The following is a 20,646-nucleotide window of genomic DNA, read 5'->3' on the forward strand; positions in this document are numbered from 1 at the left end:
AGTCATCATGAGTAATGTCACACAGGTTTAGCAGTGGTTTGCAATGTCGCCTCACAGCTAGAGGGTTCCAGATTCGAATCCTGCATATAAGACACTGAACTGGGGTGTGAATGATGTTGAGAACAAGTCCAGTCATCATGAGTAAAAACTCTGTGCGGAGTTTGCATGTCCTGCCACAATCCCAAAAACATGCACATTAGGTTAACTGACTAATCTACCTTGCCCCTCAGTGTGAGTGTGTGTCAGCCCTGCAATTGACTGGTAACCAGTCCAGGGTACACACCACCTCTCGCCCATAGTCAGCTGGGACAGACTCTAGCTCCCTGTGACCCTGACAGATAAGCGGTATATATGGATGGATGGTTTACAATGAGAGTTACTCCTCAAGTTTGTAAGGCATCTTTATTTAAGCAGTACCATATATACAACAATACTTTGCTGATGGGGCTGGACATTCAAATGTCATTCACTCAACATATTGATAAAATCCTAACTGCAGACAAACTGCTAATATCTGAAAACAGTAGAATAATTTGTTTATTAAAAAATTCAAAGTCAAATATTTGATTTCAATCAACATCTTATGAAAACATTTCATACATTAGTATGAATGAGTTTACATTTGAAAAGAAAAGATCAGACAGCACCCTCTGCTGTCCAGTGTTGTGTTTTGTTTACGTACAGGGTGAACAAATCATTGCACAGCCCCTTGGAGAGAATGTCTAGCCATAGAAATTAGTTTGAGGTGAAAACAATAAATCATCATCGTCATCTTCATCCATCCATAATAAATGTCATATTAAAGGTCATTAGTTCCACAGGACAAAAATCAGTTTGCCTGCCTTTCTAAAGAAAAGCGGGTCTCAATGGAAACAGAGCATTTTGTTAAAAAACAGCAATATCTTCAGTAAGAAGACTTGGGTACTGTTGCAGTCCAATTCATGGCTGTCTGTATATTTATTTTTTAGCACAAGTTGAGCATCAGCAGGCAGAGCAGAGCAAACCTTGGTTTCAAGGGCTTCCTTCAGCCTTCTCTGACTTTGGCAGCAAGTGCAGCATTCTCCTGTCGAATAGACTTGTAGTCATCCAGAATCCTCTCCAGGTTGGCCACAGTTTTGTTACCATTTTCTGTCTCAATCTGTGGAGAATTAAAATGCCAGTGAAAAATGTACTAAATCATCCTGCAAATCTCTGAACCACTGTTGCAATTTAAAATATAATAGACTGGAGATTTTGAGAAATACATGTTGGCTGTTACACAATACGCCATATAAAAATAGTGACAATTTCATTCCTGTCCTGTACAGATATACGACAGGTCTAAGACATGTTTTGACTAGGTCAACAAAAAAACTGGTAGCAGAGGGAAGATGCTATTCTCTGTTAAATGCGAATAAACAGACCCTACATAGTCTCACCACAGCTTGTATATGCATATTAGTAATCAAACAAAATATTACTGATACAATATAAGTAAAGCACAACATACAACCATTTGCTCTTGGCTGTGAAAAGAACAAGTCTCATTCTTCATTGTTCCAAAGACTAAAAGTTGATTTTCATTTCTACAACAGTCCAGAGAAGAATGTGTATATGTGAAGAATGTGGACATAATTTTAGAGATTTAAGAGAGACTCACACATGTTGTAGGAATTCAACAATGAGAGATCAATGAAAAGTGGGATAAAAATAAATGAGATAAACCCATCACAAAGACATTACTAAAACCTGGACTTGTATAAGGACTGAAAGTGTGTCAGCTGTACACCTTACTGTGGCGGAATAAAATGTCTTTTTAAAAAAGGAAAAAACTAATGAATAATAATTTTAAAAAAATCTGCTCCTGGAACCAAAATGTATTGTTTTGTAATTATGATGTGTTAAATACACTTGATATGTGTAAACTGAAATAAGCCAGGCTGCTATGCTAAGCTAGACTAACCACGTCCTGCAGCTCTCTATATACTAGACAGACTGATGAAAGTGATATTGATTTTCCTATCCGAAATACTAGCATGCATTATGTGATGATGTAACTGTAAATCGTACCTGCTCTTCGAGATCTCGAATCTCTCTCATGATTGTCCCAGTGTCCTCAATGGTTTGGATCAAATGATTACAGTTCTACAGAAGAGTACAAGATAGAAAGATGACTTGCATAAGGAATTCTCTGATGAGAGCTATAGATCTAATGAAACAGAGGAAATTTAGACAAACATGTTGACATACTTCATGAAGGGCAGCCAGGTACTTATAGGATTTACGAACGGATTCATCCTTTTTGGCGTCCTACAGATGACCAAAAAAAGAGGAAAAGGTTTGTCGGGTTGTCCATAGACATAAACATATATATATTTAAAAACAGCCACCTTGAGAATCCACAGGATTTAAGAGCATCTACGGTGTTTGTGGAAAAAAAATTCAAACCTGTTTTTGTTGGGGTTTTTTTTTACATTTTCTTGTGTAACAAACTGAACTTCAATTTGCCCCATGAAGATGATGCATGATATTTCTGTGTAGCATAGGCCATTTGGTTCAAACGCCTTCTACAGCGGTGTCCTTTATTGAACCTATCCATGCTTTATGTTCACACACGATGTATAGGTTCAATGTTTAACAGATGAAGAAATACTTGAGTGATTTCAGTTGCTTTGGACTGTTGCAGGTTATGCAGCCAGAGTAAATGGCAGATTAATAACACTCTTCAACTAAGTTCTTTCAAAGTTAAACAACTACAACAGAATGTAACAAGAGTTCGGATAAAATAAAAGCCCTCTGTTACCTTGAAGATCAGCTCATCAGTTACAGCAAATGTCCTGTCCAGCTTTCCTGTCAGGTTGTTGATCTCTTTCTGGAGTTCCTTAGTGTCTGACAAAATCTGCAAGCAAAGTGAACACAGAGTTGAGAAGGGGGCATTGTAGCTGTTCTACAGCACACACTTAACGAAGAAATGATTCTTCTACAAAATACTTCTGTTTTAAATGATAAGACTGGGTTCACTTTACTGCTGTGCACATGACATGAGACATGAGTTGAAGTTGTCAGAATACATTATGAGGCCTGACAGAAGTGAACCTGTGTCCAAACTGAAACTATTCAAAGCAGTTTATTTACTTGCCTTAGCGTTAGTTATGTGTTATCATTTGCTTTTAGATATACCTTTGTAATTTCCTCCTTCTGTTTTCTGATGTTGATGACAATCTCTAGAATCCTCTGAGTGTATGCTGACCGAGATGCATCCTGAGAGAGATTTTCTAATTCTGTTACCTACATTGAAAGAAACAGGCACAAAAGATTTAGTACATTCAGCAAGGTGCCAAAAGAGAACTTACTGTACAACTCATAACTTCACTGTGATAACAATTCTGTATCTACATGATACTTCCAATAATACCTAATATCAGTATAACTGTGCTCATAAAGATCAGCTAAAATGCATTTGCTACAAATTAAATCCATTACCAGTTGTTTGTATATTTCTTCTTTATTCTTTGCCTCTTCTGTAGACACACGTATTTTGTCATGCATAGACTTGATTTCAGACAGCTTTCTGGATGACTCCAGCTGAAAAGAATTGAGACATATGAGCAGAATACAAATCTGTTTTCATTGGAACAAATAAAGTGTCAAATTTGTAAGGCACCACTTACGTCTTGGTTGCTGTAGATTTCTTTAAGTCTGCGGTGTTCATCGATGAGTGGAGCACGGTGTTTCTCCCACTGAGAGGCCAGGTTCACGACACGCTTGGCACTGGCCTCAACCCTAGACTAGAGCAAGAAACACACAGGTTTCCACTAAATCTGAGTACTATGTTGATTTGATGTTGGAGATCTAGATCAGCTGTCCTACCTGAAGCTGAAACAGGTTGTTGTCTGCATTGGGCAAAAGGTCGATTGTTTTCTTCTTCATCTGCATCTTTTCCTCTTTTTCAGAGTTACCCAAATCCCTCTGCTTCAACTCATCGAATGCCTACAACAAAACCGATTACACAAGTGCATTTGTGCTCATTTTAGGAATTATGTCTTCTGTCACAAAAGCTCACATCTACTTCAAATACACCAGTGCTAATTTCTTTCCTTTAGAAGAAAGCCTCTACAGGCAGGTCTGACACCATAAACACATTTTTAGTTTATTTTGGGTGTAATGTAGCTCTAACCTTTTGTAACTACAGCTCCCATAATTTAAGAAATGTGAACAGAACGTATGTTACAGTGTTAGCATGTGGCAAGACTACAACTTCAGCCCTTTATTTTTTGCCAGCATTTTGGCGAACTATCCCCATTTAAAGTTTGCTGAATTAAGTATTAGCAGCTCTTGTTTGCTGTGTACCAGTGGACATACAGACAAATATCTGTGGATACTTTTGATTGTGCAGAAAACTTAAAAAATGTGATCACATTCGGTTTTACTGGCCACATATGTGCACACTTACAAGTAATTTGATTGTGATTTCTTTTCCACTGCTCTTTAAGTGCTTACAAAGGAACAGACATTAGGCTGCAACAAAAAACGCATGACAACATGATTATGTGGGAATGCCACAGCCTCTAACTGGTGGACAGACTTGACCTAATCTATTATGGAACTGACAGTGGATGACTAACCACGCTAACAACAACTGTTTTGAACACAGAATACAATAAATAATCTTAGAATACAGTCAGAGTTAGATTTCTGATGACAAATTTATTCTACAAAATTTCCAAAAGACACAGTTCAAGGCTGGATTACAAAGCTTCTGAAGGACAATGATAACAACATGGCATTGTTACCCTTGCCTGCTTAGCTTGCAGACCGTACTTCAACTTTTCCAGGTTTATGATTCCCATGCGGTTCTGCAATTAACTTTGTAATTGCATTTCACCTGATGCCCGTGTTACGAGGATTTGTGCTTAGTGAATTAACTTCAGTGTTAACCTTCTCAAGGTTACAACAGTGGCTCACTTCTTTCTTGTGCACATGGTGCACACCTTACATTCCACAAATCAGGTTATGTTCCAAATAACAGATCAAAACATATAAAAGCTCCGTCTACATCAGCCAGTCCTAGCGTTTGTGGTTGGAAGCCAATCCGAAACATAAGAGCATTGTGTTAGTTTTCCACACACAATTCCAAACACAACACATAGGCTGTTAGATTCAGCTGAGTTTGTGTGTGTGTTACCTGTGTACAGGTGACACTCATGTGCTTCATGTCTGCTGCCAGCTGGCTGACATCACTACAGAGTTGCTGGAACTGCTGCTGGAGTGATGTCAGCTCCTCTTGCTGATGAACTTGGATATCACTTTCAGACTGGTATCCAGTGGTGATGGAGCTTGTAATTGCTGCTGACTCCTAGAGGACACACACACATACAAAAAAGAAATTGAGAAAACTGCATTAAATGCAGATATATTTTTTTGTGTTATGCTCACGGATTGCTCCTCACCTGTGTGAAGGTGAACTTTTGGGTGTGGGTGAAGTGGGTGCCCTTGGTCAGGATAAAGTTAGAGGGGGCTGAACATCTGAAGATCTGCAGTAGCTCAGACAAGTCAGAAGTGGAGCAAGGCCCACCAAAGGCACTTTCACAGGAGGGCAGTGTAGCAGAGCGCAGCTGCTCCTCGATGCGTTTATGTAACCGCGTCAGTTTCCTGCAGCGATACTCCTGCTCAACAAAAGAAAATCTCATTTAACATGGATTTTTTTTGGAATAAAAATGGCAATCAGGATTGCAGTCTGTTCTGAACAGGCATAGGACATCCAACACTGTAATTTTTGGTTTCCCTTCCCTGTGTTTCTCTCACCATTCTCTCCATTCAACATTTTACAGCAAGGACAGAAGGTAATATGACAAAATGATTACATCAAAGTCACCTACAAGAAAAGTGTGTGGAAAAGAATGGTGGAACAACACTGCAATACTATGTGTATGTATGTAGTACAATGGGTATCGTAGAAAACGTTACGTAAATAGTCCTCTTAGCCAGGTGACAATTTGTGTACCAAGCTTTGTGGGAAATGACTCCAAACTTCTGTATTGTATGTACATATGTATGTATGAATGAATGCTGACATACATTAGGTTCATATATATTGGGACAATGTTTCTGGCATTTGGCCTCTGTACACCACCACTCTGAATTCAAAATGAAACACAATGTGAGCAAAATGAAGACTTTCAGCTTTAATTCAAAAAGTTTGACTAAAGTGTGCATTAACCATTTAGGAATTGCAGCCATTTTATACTCCCACCCCTACTTTTGGAAGCTCATGAATGATAAGCTGACAAGCAGCCGAAAAACCCTTTCACAGTGTCTAACCAAATCAAGAACACTCTTGAGGAGATAGGTGTGTTATTGTCAAAGTCTATAAGTCTATAAGTGAAGATTGGAGGCTTCACAACAAGATGAAAACCACTGCTAACGCTCAACAACAGAAAGGCCAGATTAGACTTTACTAGGAAAGAACTAAAAGAGCCTGCCCAGTTCTGGAATAAGATGCTGGTTAACTGCTCAACCTCGTCTGTTGTCCTCCTATCCATCTAATCTGTCTACAAATGTCAAAAAACTTATACTTGTCCCAATATATATGGACCTAACTGTAATTATGAGCAAAACTTGCTGTCAATCATGACATTTCATCCCCTTTTTATAGTATCAAATAACTAATTAATAAAACCAAACTTCTCAGATCAATTAACACTTGAAGATACATAAGTGTGAACAGTCTAAAATAACAGAAACCATGTTTGGCAAAAAATTACTTAACACAAACTTCGAGTTTTTAGTTTGGCCGATTTCCCAATTGTTACTATGTGACTCGTACTGCAGCCAGCCACCAGAGGGTGATCTAGAGGTTTTCGCTTCAATTTAAGGAGCCATCATGTCATCCATCTTTATAGTAATTGATTTAAAGTAAAGTAAGTAAGAAATTTTGTTCGGCTGGTTCTACTTTGCCAATTTTCAAATGTGGTTCCACTATTGTAAAGAAAACACAACTTGCTGGAGATGTTTCATATTAAAAATATTCCTGTGGCTCACAGAGAATAATCTCTTGTTAAACATTTGAAGTTTGTAGTTTACTTAACAGAGTTACAAAGTGAAAGTGTGAGCATCAGAGAGGTGAGTGTAACATGCCTCTGTTGTTGTAATGAACATTATAATGAATTTACCATGTGAGGTATTAGAGTTAATTTCATCCTCCTATTTTATGACATTTTCAGGTCATACAGAAAAACAAATTTATAACTGTCTAAAAAGTAAATATGCATGTGGAGAGTGAGAAGTTTGCCTGTGGTGTAAGGCGAGACAAGAGTCCCTGACTGTTCCACTCATTGTCCCACTCCTGAGCAGCACTCAGCTCAGCTGTGTGCTGCTCCAGTATGGATGCCACCACAGAGGCATGATGGGAAGGCTGGGCAGTCACAGGAGAAAGAATGTTCCACTGGTAGTCCTTCACATCTGAAATCACAGTACACACACACACACACACACACTTACTCCAATTGCTTGCACATACTGCAACAGATATTCTCTGCAGCTTTTCTGCACAAAGTCACAAAGTGATTTCACCACAAACTTGGTGGACTAAACACAACCCACAAAGTAATACCATATCAGTGTCTTAAATCAGATCTTGGCAATAAAACAAATTTGAAATAACCTATACGAAAATCAAGTAGAGCTAAACTATGTGCTATGTGAACTATGTAACTAAAATGCCCTTAATCTAAAAATAAGCCAGTGACAAGTTGAGAAAAATAGGCAACCAACAAGTCAAGAAATTTATACATAAAGTCAAAGCCCTGCTACAGCAAGAACGTTTTTGGTACGAACCCTGGCCAGAGCCTTTCTGCTTGGAGTGTCCTCCCCATATCTAAATGGGTCCCCTAGAGGTACTCTTGCCTCCCCCCACAGTCCACGACATGCCTGTTAGGGGGCTCTAAATTGCCCGAGTGTCTGCCTGTTTGTCTCTATATGTTTGGGTGTAACCCTGTGATGAGCTGGCAGCTTCACCAGTGGGAACCCTGCCTCTCACCCGGTGTCAGCTGGGATCAGATCATGAGACTGGCTAATGAACATTCATTTGCTACGATGAAGGACTGCCCTATACCTGCTGAGTATACTCACAATCAATGAACAATTAGTTCTTATTTCCTCTTGTATATATTTAATAAAGCAATTAGTATTCTTAATAAAACTCAAGTATTTCTTAGTAACTGGTAGGATACACGACTACTAAAATAATCAATAGCTGCAGCCCTAATTTTCTGTTAACCTGTTGTTTTGCATAGTTCACTGTTTAATGCTTCAAGATCCCCTGAACAAAAACTCTTAGTCCTGCTGTGTGTTTAGCTACACTGTGAGCTATTACTTCAATTAGCGGTTAGCTCCCTTAGCAAAGCACACACTGCTCATCAGCTGCTAACAGCTAACTTACACTCCCGTCAATATGGATTTGACGTGGATATTTGTGAGCAAGCTGCTTATGACTGAGGGGATAGATGGATTGTAATATGACAATATTTCAGAATTCTACATTGTTTTTAGGCCTCACGCTGGCATGTGCAGCCTGTGATAGTAACCATAGTAACGGCATGAGACGTGCTCTATTGTGGTTACCGCTCGATTCATTTTGTCATTTGCTAAGTGGTTATCTGTTTGTCCCAAAGATACTTTCTATCATCTCTGCTGTATGCTATGGCATTTTAGCACCATCTTACATTTATCTGATCTTTACATAAAGACTACAGACAAAATTATTTAGAATGAATATTGGCCAATAGAAATCAATGGCCATTCAATGAGAATACCTCAGAAAAAAGTAGTGCATTCTTTCAAATATTTTCAGTCGACAAATAAAACCACCAAGCAAATAAAGTTTTAACAAAAAACAATTATTGATGAATTGCATCACAAGTTTTAGGAAAGTCTGAGCACATTTTGAAATTTTAGATCAAGATAACGACCAATCTACATGGACCACAGTGAAACATCACACAGCAGTACATGCAGTCGGAGGCCTACCTTTCAGTTGCTTCTGTCTTGGACCTTTAGTGCAGTGTGGTAAACTTAGGGGCTGCATGTGGAAGCTGTGCAATACTCTTGGATACTAAATAGAAAAAAATTAAATGTCACAAAACTAAAATATCAAAAAAATAATAGAACAAAATATCATTTGGTTACATATTTGTCTTTACAGCAGCAAAGTAGTGTGGTAACCAATAACTGTTATAATTTCCTGAAAATGTAAATGTAAATTTGCACTTAACCTAATAAGAAATGTCATAAAACCCAAGAATAAAATAATTTGACCAGTAATGTAATCTAATTCTCTCTCTCTTGATTTCAGGCACACAAATTTCCCAGCTTCTTTGAAATTGTTTCTTCAAAATTCTTTCCTTTGTGTACGTTTTTGGAACTATTTGATACAGTATGTTGATATGTTATTACTGGTACCTATAGGTTTTATTTATTTGACGTTTTCATTCTTTTTTTTATCTTTTTGCAAGCACTTTGTAACATTATAAAATGCATAATATGCAGGATTTTCCATAAGAAAAAAAAATCTACAGACTTAAAAGAAATCTCTCTCACTCATCACATATGACCCACTATTGAGTGTGGCACACCCTCAATAAAAAAACACCCTGACTGTGCTAGTTTTTTTTAATTATTATTTGTAATTTTTTTTATTTAATTAGCTAGTAACAGTAAAATATTAGGAGACCAAACACATAGAAACCAGATTACAGATCACTGTCTTCTGCTTGATCGTTTTAAGGCTAAATTCTAAATACGACATTTGTTTTATCTGTGACACTGTATGCGGGTAAAAAGAGAACTTAAGGGAAACTTAAGATGAGCAGATTTATGTTGTTTGTGAGCACAAAGGCTAATGTATTCTCTCTTCCTTGGCCCACACTACACCCTTATGCCAAACAGACCAACAAACTGAACCCAAAACATTACCTTCTTGGTGAAGGTAATAAACAGAAGACTTTATGTAAATATGCTTGGTTTGCTCACTCTTTCACTGATTGCCCATTATCTGACTTGATACATCACCACATATTAAAGGACAACAAAATGTAATTTTAAAGCATTTACTTGTGTTGCACCATGCACTGGTAGTGTGCAGTTTGAGGGCAGCCAGGGCACAGACAGTTGGGCTTTCATGGCAGCAGCAATGGCTCGCTGGAAGACCACCGATTTACCTACAATAACAGAAGAGAGCACATGTTGTGCCAACATCATATTAGAACAATAAAAATGACTGTCATGCAGGACATGTAATCATTTAATCCTGTGTATGATAGTTGACAACAACCGATGTCACATCCAAAACCCCTCACAACAATCAGATTTCAAGATGTGTGCGCTGCCATTGTTTGTTTATGTTCTTGTTCCTAGAAGTCAGCTGACATCATAATAAATGAGTGATTTTTAGAAAGAATAAGAACACAGACATTAGCTCATATATGTCATTCATTCCATCCTTGGCCCTCCTCCCTATCCTGAGATCATTTTCTGCATGCAGGTATTGAAAATAGGAGGATGGGCCGATTTGTCTCAAGTTACAACTTTCGTTTTAGCTTGTTCTGGGATTAGCCGAGGTAGTGCTCTGCTTGTATAAAGAGAAAGCAGACAGAAAAAATCAAAATCTAGCTTTTCTACATGTCATGCTCATGGTACTAATAAGGTACTGAAAGAAAAAAAATCGAAAAATGAAAGTGATAATTCACAGTAAAGTGTCGATTGCACATGATATGGTAACAACTATTTACTTTTGAATTGACTAAGAGTTGTTGATTGCTTTAGGAAAAAATGGCTCTTGAGGGAGAGGCTTACAAGAAAACAGGCAATGATTCTATGTGCTGTGTTTATTACCCCCATCTTCCACTGTGTCCTAAGTGATCCAGTGACATGTGGAGAGCTATGGTGATGATGTCCTTGGTGGATTTGTTTGCTCTGTATAGAAACTGATGTGGGTTCAATGTTGGAACCAAACTGGCCTTGATGTGTCTGAATTTCAGTCTCTTCATGATTACAGGTGTGAGTGCAACAGGCTTGTAATCATTTAGGCTATCCATTGAGGGTTTTTTTGGGACAGGGATAATAGTGTCTTTAGGCAGAGTGGGATGGTGGCTTGTGCAAAGGATAAGTTGAAGATGTTGGTGGAAAGCACCGAGTGCTGGTCTGCACATGCTTTGGGTACTTTTCCAAGTATTTCATCACAGCCAGTAGCCTTCTTTGGGTTCACCAATCTAAGCACCAGTCTTACTTCAAGCATGGTTCTCATGAGCATGAGTGTTAATAAATCACAACAGAATGAAAAACAAAACACAGATTAAGAACTATTACATCATATAACATCAGAGCTTATCAATGCTATGGTCTTTAATAATTTAGTTCCAGGGCCCAATTAATGCTGGACTTCCTTACCCATGCCTAGTAATAATCAGTGCAAACATGGCAACTGTTAAAATAATGATTACATAGTAGCTACAAACCATGATTATAGTAACTTACATTCTGACACAAATAACTGTAACAGTAAAGTATATCTTTCTTTCTGTCTGTCTGAAGAAAAGACAATATGACATTTTGTGGATGACATGTTGTTGGTACCTGTTGGCTGGTCTGAGGCCTCTGCACGTTCTCTGGGCAGCTTCTCCACCAGGAACATAAGCAGAGAACGGATCTCTGGCTCATTGCTGTACAGAAAAGTCTGGTAGCCTATCTCTCCTTTATAACCAATGTCCTAAAAACAAATGGTTTGAATTATAAAGAAATATAAGCACTGGGATACTACAGGCAATGCACATCTGAATTTCCTCCTGAATTTGTGAAAAGCACTCTATAAATAATACGAATTGTAGATTGGCTGCTGCTTCTTCTGGTGAAAACCTGTGTGCACAAGTCTCTGATTCTAAAGTACCACATCGAAGCCAGGTTGAATTTGTTCTCATTTGAATGGATTCATTACGCAAGAAGGAAAGTTTTAGGCTCAATAACTGAATGAAACATCTTTATTCAAAATACTTTCATGGTTCACACTATATTTCAAGATGACATTCCATTTTAACAAATAATATGTGGATGTAATCTGCTCTGTGGTTAACTGAATTTGTCAGTTGTCATTTACAATGGAGCAAACTCCTCTGAGTTAGGGTTTTTTTACGACCATTTTCAAGGTCAAGAATCACCAAACATTTTCTCACTTTAATTCCTACTTTTTCCAATTAATGACATACTATTGATTGCTTTTGTTGATGCCAGCATGTACAAAAGCATTTGTGTGCACTGGAAAACTACATAAGATGATTTTAATTGTGTTAAGAAAAGAATATCTTAGGTATTGCAGGTATTTAAATTCAAAAACTGATTAGATGAAGAAATTACGTTCATTCATTCTAAATAAGTGTGGTTCATAATTCACAGGGTCTTACCTGGCAGGCCTGCGCCAGGCTCATGCCCACTCTAAAGCGGGCAGACATGCCTGGAGGAAGGGAGGTGGGCAGCACGTTGCCCAGGCCTGGATTGATCACCCGAATACATCTGACCACCGCCTCCACTATCAGCTCACTGCTGAACTGTTTGACGCTGTCGATCTCCTCACTCACCTCTCTGTGGGTCACAAATCAAATATCATTAATTATCACTTACACAATTATATCTTATTCAATCCGAGTTCATAAAGTGTGTCTCAAACAAGCCACATACATCTGTGATCATATGATGGGCTGACGTTCCTTAACGTTTCAGATAGCTATGTTGCTAACCACCAAACTTGAGTCAGTTAACATATCAGTTCAATAACATATGATTAAGTTGACTTTATACACAAAAGTAAATTAATAAGACGCTCTTGATACTTACGTGCCGACTTGTTTGAGGGTGTGAATTAAAATGCTGTCAACTTCTTCCATCGCTGAGCTTTTACTGAAACTATAGCTACTAGCTAACAGACAGGAAAACAGCAGATCATCTAACGCTAGCAGATCATAAAATCCAGTTAGCTAATATTACTCTGAATTTCCCATGCATGAAAGTAAGCAGGAGAACTAGCTTCCATCTTCGGTTAGCTAACCTTAACAAGCTACTAAAAACTACTGCTTTTAGCAAGGGTGATAAATTGCAATTCTGCACTTGAATGCCTCGCTACAAATCACATTTAGGTGTAATGGGAGTTTTTTTTCTGATAGACTGAACCTGACCGGCACCATCTGCTACAATCGTAACAAACCTGACATTTGTATCTTTTTCGATGTGGAAATGAACTAATAAGGGCGCAGCAGTGTTTCTGGGAAGTAGAGTTTCATCTGGAAACTACTGTCGTCGAAAACGAATGGGAAACGAGCAAATTACAAATACACTTCCCAGTATGCACCAAAAGCGACAGTCTCATGACCGGAAGGGTGCAGGACAATCCTTTCTTTGTCGTTTTTTTAGTTTGTAAATGCTCTGCTCGGCTGCTATGGCAGGATTTTTCATTCAAAATTAAATAAAAAATATGGCAATGAAATAAATCCAATAAATAAATAAATACAATTATTTATCTCAAAATGGTGTTTTCATTAATTAATTTTATATTCCTTTATTTATTTCATGGCACTTTTATTTCATCATGCCAAATTTATTTCGTGGCTCTGTTTATTTCCATTTCTTATATGCAAATGACAGGGCATGGTTTTCTTCAAGCCAAAGCAATCGCACCAGAACAGCACTGAGTCAAGACTGTATGATCCGTAGATTGTAGGCTATGGTCACACACTGAAGGGGAATACCACCAGAAGGTGGCAGCTGACATGTCATGAGAATCAGTTTTAGACTGAGCAAAAATCACTTAGCAAATCTGGATTGTCACTGAAGCAGGATGGCAAACAGTAGTGGTAGTTGTTCTGAAGCAGAAGACATGGAGTTCAGGTGGATTCCGGTTAGTCAAAGGAGGAAGGAAAGAAAGTAGTGTGAGGACCCCTGTTAACAAGCATTCACTAACAGATGATGGAGGAAGAGGTGAATTACGGAAAAAAGTAATGACAGAGGAGTTTCAGATTAACAAATGGTTTAAGGAAAGCATTGGGAAACACTGAAGTAGCTAAAGTGTTAAGAGATGGAAGATTGTTTGTGAAATGCAAGAATCTCGAGCAACGAAATAAGGCACTACAAACATAGAATCGCAGTTGGTGAAAGAAATGGTGTCAGGGGAGTGATCTCTGGAATACCCATAGGAGAAAACTTGGGAGAGCTGAAAAAAATGATTAAAAAATATGGAAGGTCAACTCCAGGAATAGATCAAATAAGTTATTATATGTTGAAAAATCTTAGTGATGAAGGGAAAGAAGTATTGTTGAAATTAGATAATAAGGTATTGAAAAGGCTTATGACATGGTGTGGAGAGAGGGGTCGCTAATCAAGCTGTATGGTATGGGAATAAGAGGGCAAATGTATAGGTGGATTAAGCAATTTTTAACTGACAGGCATGATTTCAGTGCAGTTAGGAAGAGATTATAGTGAAAAGTATGTAGCAGGGAATGGAACTCCTCAAGGTAATATTGTAAGTCCAATTTTGTTTTTGGTTATGATAAACGAAATATTTAGTTACATAGATAGGTCCATTGGGGTCTCATTATTTACAGATTATGTTATTATATGGAAAAGGGGACGGAACATTGCAGTTGTTGTTGGGAAGTTGCAACAAGTAATAGAGAAAGTAGAAGCTTGGGCACTGGAATGGAGTTTTAGATTTTCAGTCGTGAAGACAAAGGTAGTTGTTTTTTTAAAAAATAAAATGGTTATGCAGATCGATCTTAAATTGTATGGACAGAATCTAGAAGTGGTAGAGTGCTTTAAATGTCTAACTATTTGGTCTGATAAGAGAATTACCTGGAAAACATATCAAAAGGAGAGTTGGAAAGTGTAAAAAGACATTATATATATATACACATTACATCCTTAGGGATAGAGAATGGGGAGCAAATAGAGCATCACTGAAAACTATAATTGGCCTAATTAGATCAGTTTTGACTGTGGATGTATTATTTATGAGTCAGTATCAACACTGCTTAAAAAATTTAATATAATTCAATATCACGTTCTGAGACTGTGCTGCAGGGCTATGAAGACTACTCCAGTATCGCCACTACAGATGGAGATGGGAGAAATGCCACTGGAATTAAAAGGGAAACGGATTGCTCTAGTGTATTGGGCACACTTCAGGGTATATAAGGAGAGTCATCCAGGCCAGAATGTGGTTAAACCCTGCCAAGAGTGAGAGAAAGGATGGACACAAAGTTTTGTATGGACAATTGAGAACTAGGCTAAGGAAGTTGGAATTGTGGATAAAGTGATAAGTCCAACTGAGATCAAAAGTATTGCTAAATCAGAAATGAAGAAAAATGGCAGGAAGAATGGGATTGAGGCAGTAAAGGTTGGTAGTTCTACAATATCCAAAAGAAAGTAGGAGAAGTAAAAGCAAGCAATAGAAGTAGAAAGGAAGAAGACATCATTTCGAGGATGAGATTTAGTCATACTGACATAAATAGTACATTTTTCACTATGAAGGAGCGTGCTACAGGTAACTGTGAATTTTGTGGAGTACAGGAAACAGTACAGCATGTATTCTTAGAATTCCCAAGGTACCAGCAACAGAGATGAACTCTCAAAACAGCAGTCCAGAGTAACCAAATATCTCTCAATATATGAGAATTGTTGCAAAGGAATTCAGGTGATGTGGGATATAGAGTGGTTTTCAAGTTTTTAGAAAGGGTAGGGATCACAAGGAGAATTTAAGGCAGATATGTAGTGCAAGTTCTGTTCCACACTCCAGTCCAGAAGGGGGCAATAATGCACCTAAAAGTTGTTTGCCAATTGTCAATATCGAAATGGTACTGCAGGAGCAATAGTGAGTTGTGGCAGCTCTACCCCTTCTTCTCTTCTTTTTAGTATTCTTGGCATGTTTTATTTGTTTTCTTTAATGTAGTCAAATCCTGCCGTCAATCTGCACACAGGGAGACTATTTTTATTAGTTTTGTGTTTTGTTTGCAATCTGAGGCACATCTCTGTAAAGGATCAAATCTGCACTAAAGACATTGAGTTACTTGCTGCTGGCATTCGGCTTATTACATTGTACGTTATTGTGTTTAATGTGTACATTCCTCCCTTGGCCGCCTGTGAGTTGCTCCACAGTGCAGTGACCAGGATGCAGACACAGCACCCACAGTCCCCCCTGCTCATCAGCGGAGACTTCATTGAAGCCTCTCTACAGCTTGCAAAAGTATTCGTACCCCTGGAACTGGAAACAGTGTAAACAAAGCGCCGTTTCCCCTTCCTGAGTTGCCATTTCTTCACAGTCTTTCTCCACAGTCTCACCAATCTCCTCCCACACCCGGGTTTTACCTGGCATTTTCCAGGTAAATGTAGTCAGTAAGCTAACTGTTAACACTGTTAATTTAACTTTTGTGATTATTCATTATAGATGGCACTACATTGTGTGTGCGACTGACAAAATGAGATATTCTGTGACAACGTGATGTCATAATGTTATAAGATAATGGTCAGTCACTGAATGGTTGTGGTAGCATCATGTTGACTTGCGCTTTGCTTGAGTTAAGATAAGAACTTTATTGATCCCACAGGAAATTGTTGTGCCAGGGTTGCTGTGTTGCTGCATAGTTATTCAGACAGTTTGAATACAGTAAAGTTTGAAATAATTTCAAAACATACTTGTTAACATAAGGATCAGTCGTTATTGCTGCGTCATAGACTGCAATTGCCCATGTCTCGATCGACACACCAAATTTAAATTTGTTGTTGTTGTTGTTAGGGCTGCTTGCAGCATATTTCATTATTTGTTTGTGTTGTTAGTATTTGCAGTTCATGTGTTGTCAATTTGATGAAGATGATTTTCTAATTTGCTGTCTACTTGTATGTGTTTTCATAAGTTGCATTGCATTGAGCTCTCGACCACTGTAGAATGTCCACATCTTTTGGGATCTAGTGACAAAATCACCTATTTTTACCTCTAAAGCGTTTTTCCTTACATAAGTATATGTTGGCTTCAGTCCCTTTTTTTAATATGAATTATTAAGCACATACAAAATAGGTCCTTATGTTTTTATGCGTAATCGCCTGGGTCTCATAAGCACTACATTGCCTGATTGTTAAAAAGCGGCAATGAGAACAGGAACGTCATTCTGAAAGATTAACTTTTAACCTGAAGGGCTCTGCTGCAAAAAAGTTCAGATATTTAGGAGAAAGACTGATGTCAGGCATGGCAGTTTCTCCAAAGGTGTCACACTCAGTGGACATATGCCCTTAATCACTTCTTAGCTATTATCTTACTATAGTTACTTATTATCTTACTATTAAAAATCATGAAATTAAGACTATTTATTTTAGCTGTTTTTCTTTGGTAGTGATTTAGGAAGGATCATGGGACATTCATTTCTGCATAATGGACACAGACCATATGAGGTGGAAAGGAGGTTACACTGTGCCCATCCTGAGTGTATGGGTGACTACAATTAAGGAAAGCCAGGTGATCTGACAATTATGCATAAACAGTATGCTTTCATACACCTCCAAAGAGGTTTTAGCCACACCCACAGCCCAAGGACAATTACCAGTAACTAAACTATGAGAATTGAGAATAGAAATATCTATTCACATCCTCTCCAAATTTGTGTCTGACAACAGTGTTCTCTGTAGCTTTTTCAATGTTCTACTGAAATTATTTTTTACAGCTTTGTTGGTTTGTGTTTCATTTCATCCATCCATTTTCTATACCACTTATCTGTTAGGGTTGCAGGTGGGCTGGAGCCTACCCCAGCTGGCAAAGAAGGGCCCAGACCAGGATTTGAACCCGGAGCCCTCTTGCTGTAAGGCAACAGTGCTAACTACTACACCACTGTGCCACCCACACAGACATATTCAGTGTCAGAAAAAAGAAAAACCTGATAGTTGAAGCAGACAGCACTTCCACTTAAGGACTTTGGTTGCTCCTTAAGTTTTGTAGTCCGACCTAAGGGTTGAACATAACTATGTCTTTTGATAGTTTCAAGATAAACTGTCAATAACTGAGTGAATGGAACATCAAGGTTTGATAGAGCTGCAAGGTCTTGTTTACTTAATGAGGGTAGTAGCTGGAACTGAGGAACACTGACATTTGCACAGGGAGTATGCAGTCCCAGTCCACACCATAATCCTCACTAACCTGTAATAAAGTAGGAATACAGCTGTTCACAAGCAAGCCATTTTGCTGTGTGTCACTTAGCATTAACAATTAAACCAGTGCATAACATAACATTATAATAATAATAAAAAACTTTATTGTCTCCAAGAGGAAATTTGTCTTGGGTGTAGTGCTACAGCTACTTTATCATCAGATTCAGATCTGGGCATGGTATAAACAAACAGCCAATATTAACTCCAGCCTCTGACAAAGAACATTAGGGAGATTGCAAAACCGCTGGTGCTGGCACCGGATAACATGTCTGGCAGGAGTGTCAAAAGTTCAGTCAGAATATATTTACTACTATTTTTATATTATGTGGTTTTTACATTTACTTGCATATTTGGAAAATTGGGAAAAGATGAGAGAAGTGTGGGGTTTAAACAAAAAGAAAGTGCGTCACTGTGACAGAAAATCCTGAGGACTCACTTGAAAGCAAATTTATAGGAAACTTATGACTGAGACACACCCATGTGTGTGGTGCAGGTCTCAATTATTTTGCGTTATGTGCATGTGTTCAGTTATACCAAAAGACTCTGACCCAAATAAGCACTCACAACAGATGTAACGACAGAGAAGTCTTTCACTTACTATTAATGAACTATATACACTATTTACAAGATTCAAAGAACACAAGGTAAGTTTCACAGTCTCAATTCCAACGCAGGTGACGAGCAACAGGTGAGTGCATGTAGTCAACCAGCAGGTAAGTACAAATAAAAATCCAAGTTTCCAACAGGTGACAAAAGCTTCTGCAACAAACTGGGCAGGGAAGACAGAGGCAGAACAGTGAAGATTATCTGAGTACCCACTGAGCTAAACTCCACACACAGACAGGGTCCCAACCAGCACCCCACATTTTTACACCTCCATCGTCCAGTCTGTTCTCTGCACTTCCATCACTGTCTGGTTTGGATCGGCCACCAAACAGGACAGAAACAGACTGCAACAGACAATCAGGTCTGCAGAAAAAATCATCGGGGCCGACCTGCCCTCCATCCAGGACTTATACCAGTCCAGGGTCAAAAAACGGGCAGGAAGCATCACTGCAGACCCCTCACACCCTGCACACAAACTATTTGATCTGCTTCCCTCTGGTAGGCGTTACAGAGCTCTGTATGCCAAGACTACCAGACACAAAAACAGTTTCTTCCCCCAGGCTGTCTCCCTGATCTCCCCGTAATCCACCTGCCATTGTGTGAACCATCACACTGTTTGCACTACCTCATTCCACTGTTTGCACTACATGTATATATATATCTACATATATATATGTATATATACATATATATATTTCCCTTTCTTGTAAATACTTTATTCTTCATTTTTATTATTATTATTGCTATTTTGTATTTTGTATGGTGCGCAGGACAGAGAAAAATCCGGAGTCAAATTGCTTATATGGTCACACATACTTGGCAAATAAAGCTGATTCTGATTCTGATTCTGATTCAGACACAGGGAGAAAGGTTTAACAAATGAAATGAAATGTTCTTCCAAAAACAGAATATAAAAATGCTCAAACCCAAGAGTACAAGAGTACAAAATGGCTCAAAACTAGGATGGCAGGTGAGTAGTGGTCAGGGGAAAAGATACACAAAAAAAACAAAAAAAAATCTGCAGAGCAGGACTCCAGGAAACACAAGTAGCTCAGGAGAGAGCTGGGTGCAGAGTATATGGTGGAGGGAGGCAGTGGACCTGAGGCAAAAAAGGAGAAAAGTTACTGGAAACGAAAACACTGGACAAGAGCAAAATTTGGCCAGAGTAAAGGAGCCTGAAGCATTGATAGCACAGACGGAAGCACAACGATCTGATAAAGCTGGAGAGAGTGAAATAGTCTTTTATGTAGCAGTCTGGAGTGAAGCTGATTGCAGGTGTAGAGGCAGGAGGCGGTGCTTGGGAAAACACACCCAGCTGGGGACAAATTAAAAAGACAGACAGGAGAGGGGAGACAGGAGACAGGGACAAACCCAAAAATTCAAGGAAGGAGATAACAAAAGGAGGGGTAGAAAGGAGACCTGGTAGATCCTGACACTGACATATAGCACAAAACTTGGCAGCACAAAGACAAAGGTGCTTAAATAATGACAGCAGGTAGTTGAGTTGATTGATAGATGTTGCAGGACAGGTGTGTAGGACATGAAATGACTGGAAGACTGGCAGGGCCCACCTAGCTCTGCTCAGACAGACAACCAAACATGCAGGGAAAGGTAGGAGGGGAGGGAGAATGGGAGAAACACAATGAAAAAAAAGACACACACCAGAATCCACAATCCTAACAGCGTGGTTGCTTCTTGGCAACAGTAGACCTCAAAATGACCTGTGGATATGCATATTACATGTGCTAATAGTGATGCACCAATCCAGTGTTTTCTTAACTGATACAAAATTCAGGTTTTTGGCAGATCCTGAGTACCAATCCAATACTAGTG

At 38.6% G+C, this 20,646-nt stretch overlaps 1 protein-coding gene across 1 annotated transcript; it reads right to left on the minus strand.

Annotated features, from left to right (window-relative positions):
• Positions 1 to 383: 383 nt before the first annotated feature.
• Positions 384 to 13,278, minus strand: ccdc22 (coiled-coil domain containing 22). The gene is made up of 16 exons (XM_046395924.1): positions 12,862 to 13,278; positions 12,432 to 12,609; positions 11,611 to 11,743; positions 10,090 to 10,196; positions 9,007 to 9,091; positions 7,271 to 7,440; positions 5,430 to 5,645; positions 5,165 to 5,335; positions 3,850 to 3,969; positions 3,651 to 3,767; positions 3,463 to 3,564; positions 3,160 to 3,267; positions 2,783 to 2,878; positions 2,230 to 2,289; positions 2,050 to 2,124; positions 384 to 1,138 (listed from the first exon to the last, which is right to left on the minus strand). The coding sequence occupies exons 1-16, from the start codon at positions 12,909 to 12,911 to the stop codon at positions 1,025 to 1,027; spliced, it is 1,902 nt and encodes a 633-aa protein (XP_046251880.1). The 5' UTR covers positions 12,912 to 13,278; the 3' UTR covers positions 384 to 1,024.
• Positions 13,279 to 20,646: the final 7,368 nt, after the last annotated feature.

This window comes from Scatophagus argus, chromosome 8 (assembly GCF_020382885.2).
Source record: "Scatophagus argus isolate fScaArg1 chromosome 8, fScaArg1.pri, whole genome shotgun sequence".
Classification (NCBI taxonomy): domain Eukaryota; kingdom Metazoa; phylum Chordata; class Actinopteri; family Scatophagidae; genus Scatophagus; species Scatophagus argus.